Source organism: Galeopterus variegatus, unplaced genomic scaffold (genome assembly GCF_000696425.1).
Source record: "Galeopterus variegatus unplaced genomic scaffold, G_variegatus-3.0.2 Scaffold62, whole genome shotgun sequence".
NCBI lineage: Eukaryota > Metazoa > Chordata > Mammalia > Dermoptera > Cynocephalidae > Galeopterus > Galeopterus variegatus.
This window is the reverse complement of record NW_007726173.1, coordinates 859386-859900: the sequence shown is the minus strand read 5'-3', so window position 1 is coordinate 859900 and position 515 is coordinate 859386. Positions and strand designations below refer to the sequence as shown.

Here is a 515-nt window from a genome sequence, read left to right as displayed (position 1 = left end):
CTGGAGGGGGCGGGGCCTGCTGGGGGTGGGGAGGGGGACAGGCGCGGGACCTGAGCTTCTCTGGGCGGTCGCCACAACCCGGGTGCTCCAGCAAAGCCAGCACTGTTGAGCAGGCCCTGGGTGTCCACTCCTTGGGGTGGCCAGAGGCAGGCAGAGCAGGACCAACCCCCACCCCCATCTGCACACCCACATACCGTCCAGAAAAAGAGCCGGAGGAGACCGTCCTCCAGGGCTGGCGCCCGCCCCGCTCCACTCCCGGGAGAGCCCACGAGGGCCGGGCCGGCCAGGGCAGCGGCGGGTGCGGGCTAGCACGAGGGTCCCAAGCCGCAGGCTGATCCCGGTGGACAGAAAGTCCGCAGCTCCCGGCCGCGCGGTGTCTCCACTGCGTGGGGACCGATATGCTTCGGTGGAACACGGGGCACTATCTCCACAAAGAGCCGTTCCCGGCATCGGATTTAGATTGCATGGAAATTATGTTCTTTTTTTTTTTTTTTTTTTTTTTTTTTTTTTTTTTT

General features: G+C 63.1%; 1 protein-coding gene across 1 annotated transcript in view; it reads right to left on the bottom strand.

Moving 5' to 3' along the window:
• The window catches only part of ASPG (asparaginase), a 26476-nt gene extending 26026 nt beyond the window's left edge, over positions 1–450 (bottom strand). The window contains 2 exon segments of the mRNA XM_008576697.1: positions 51–130; positions 195–450. Of these exon segments, the coding sequence (XP_008574919.1) occupies positions 51–130; positions 195–450 (336 nt within the window).
• Between the last annotated feature and the right edge of the window lie 65 nt (positions 451–515).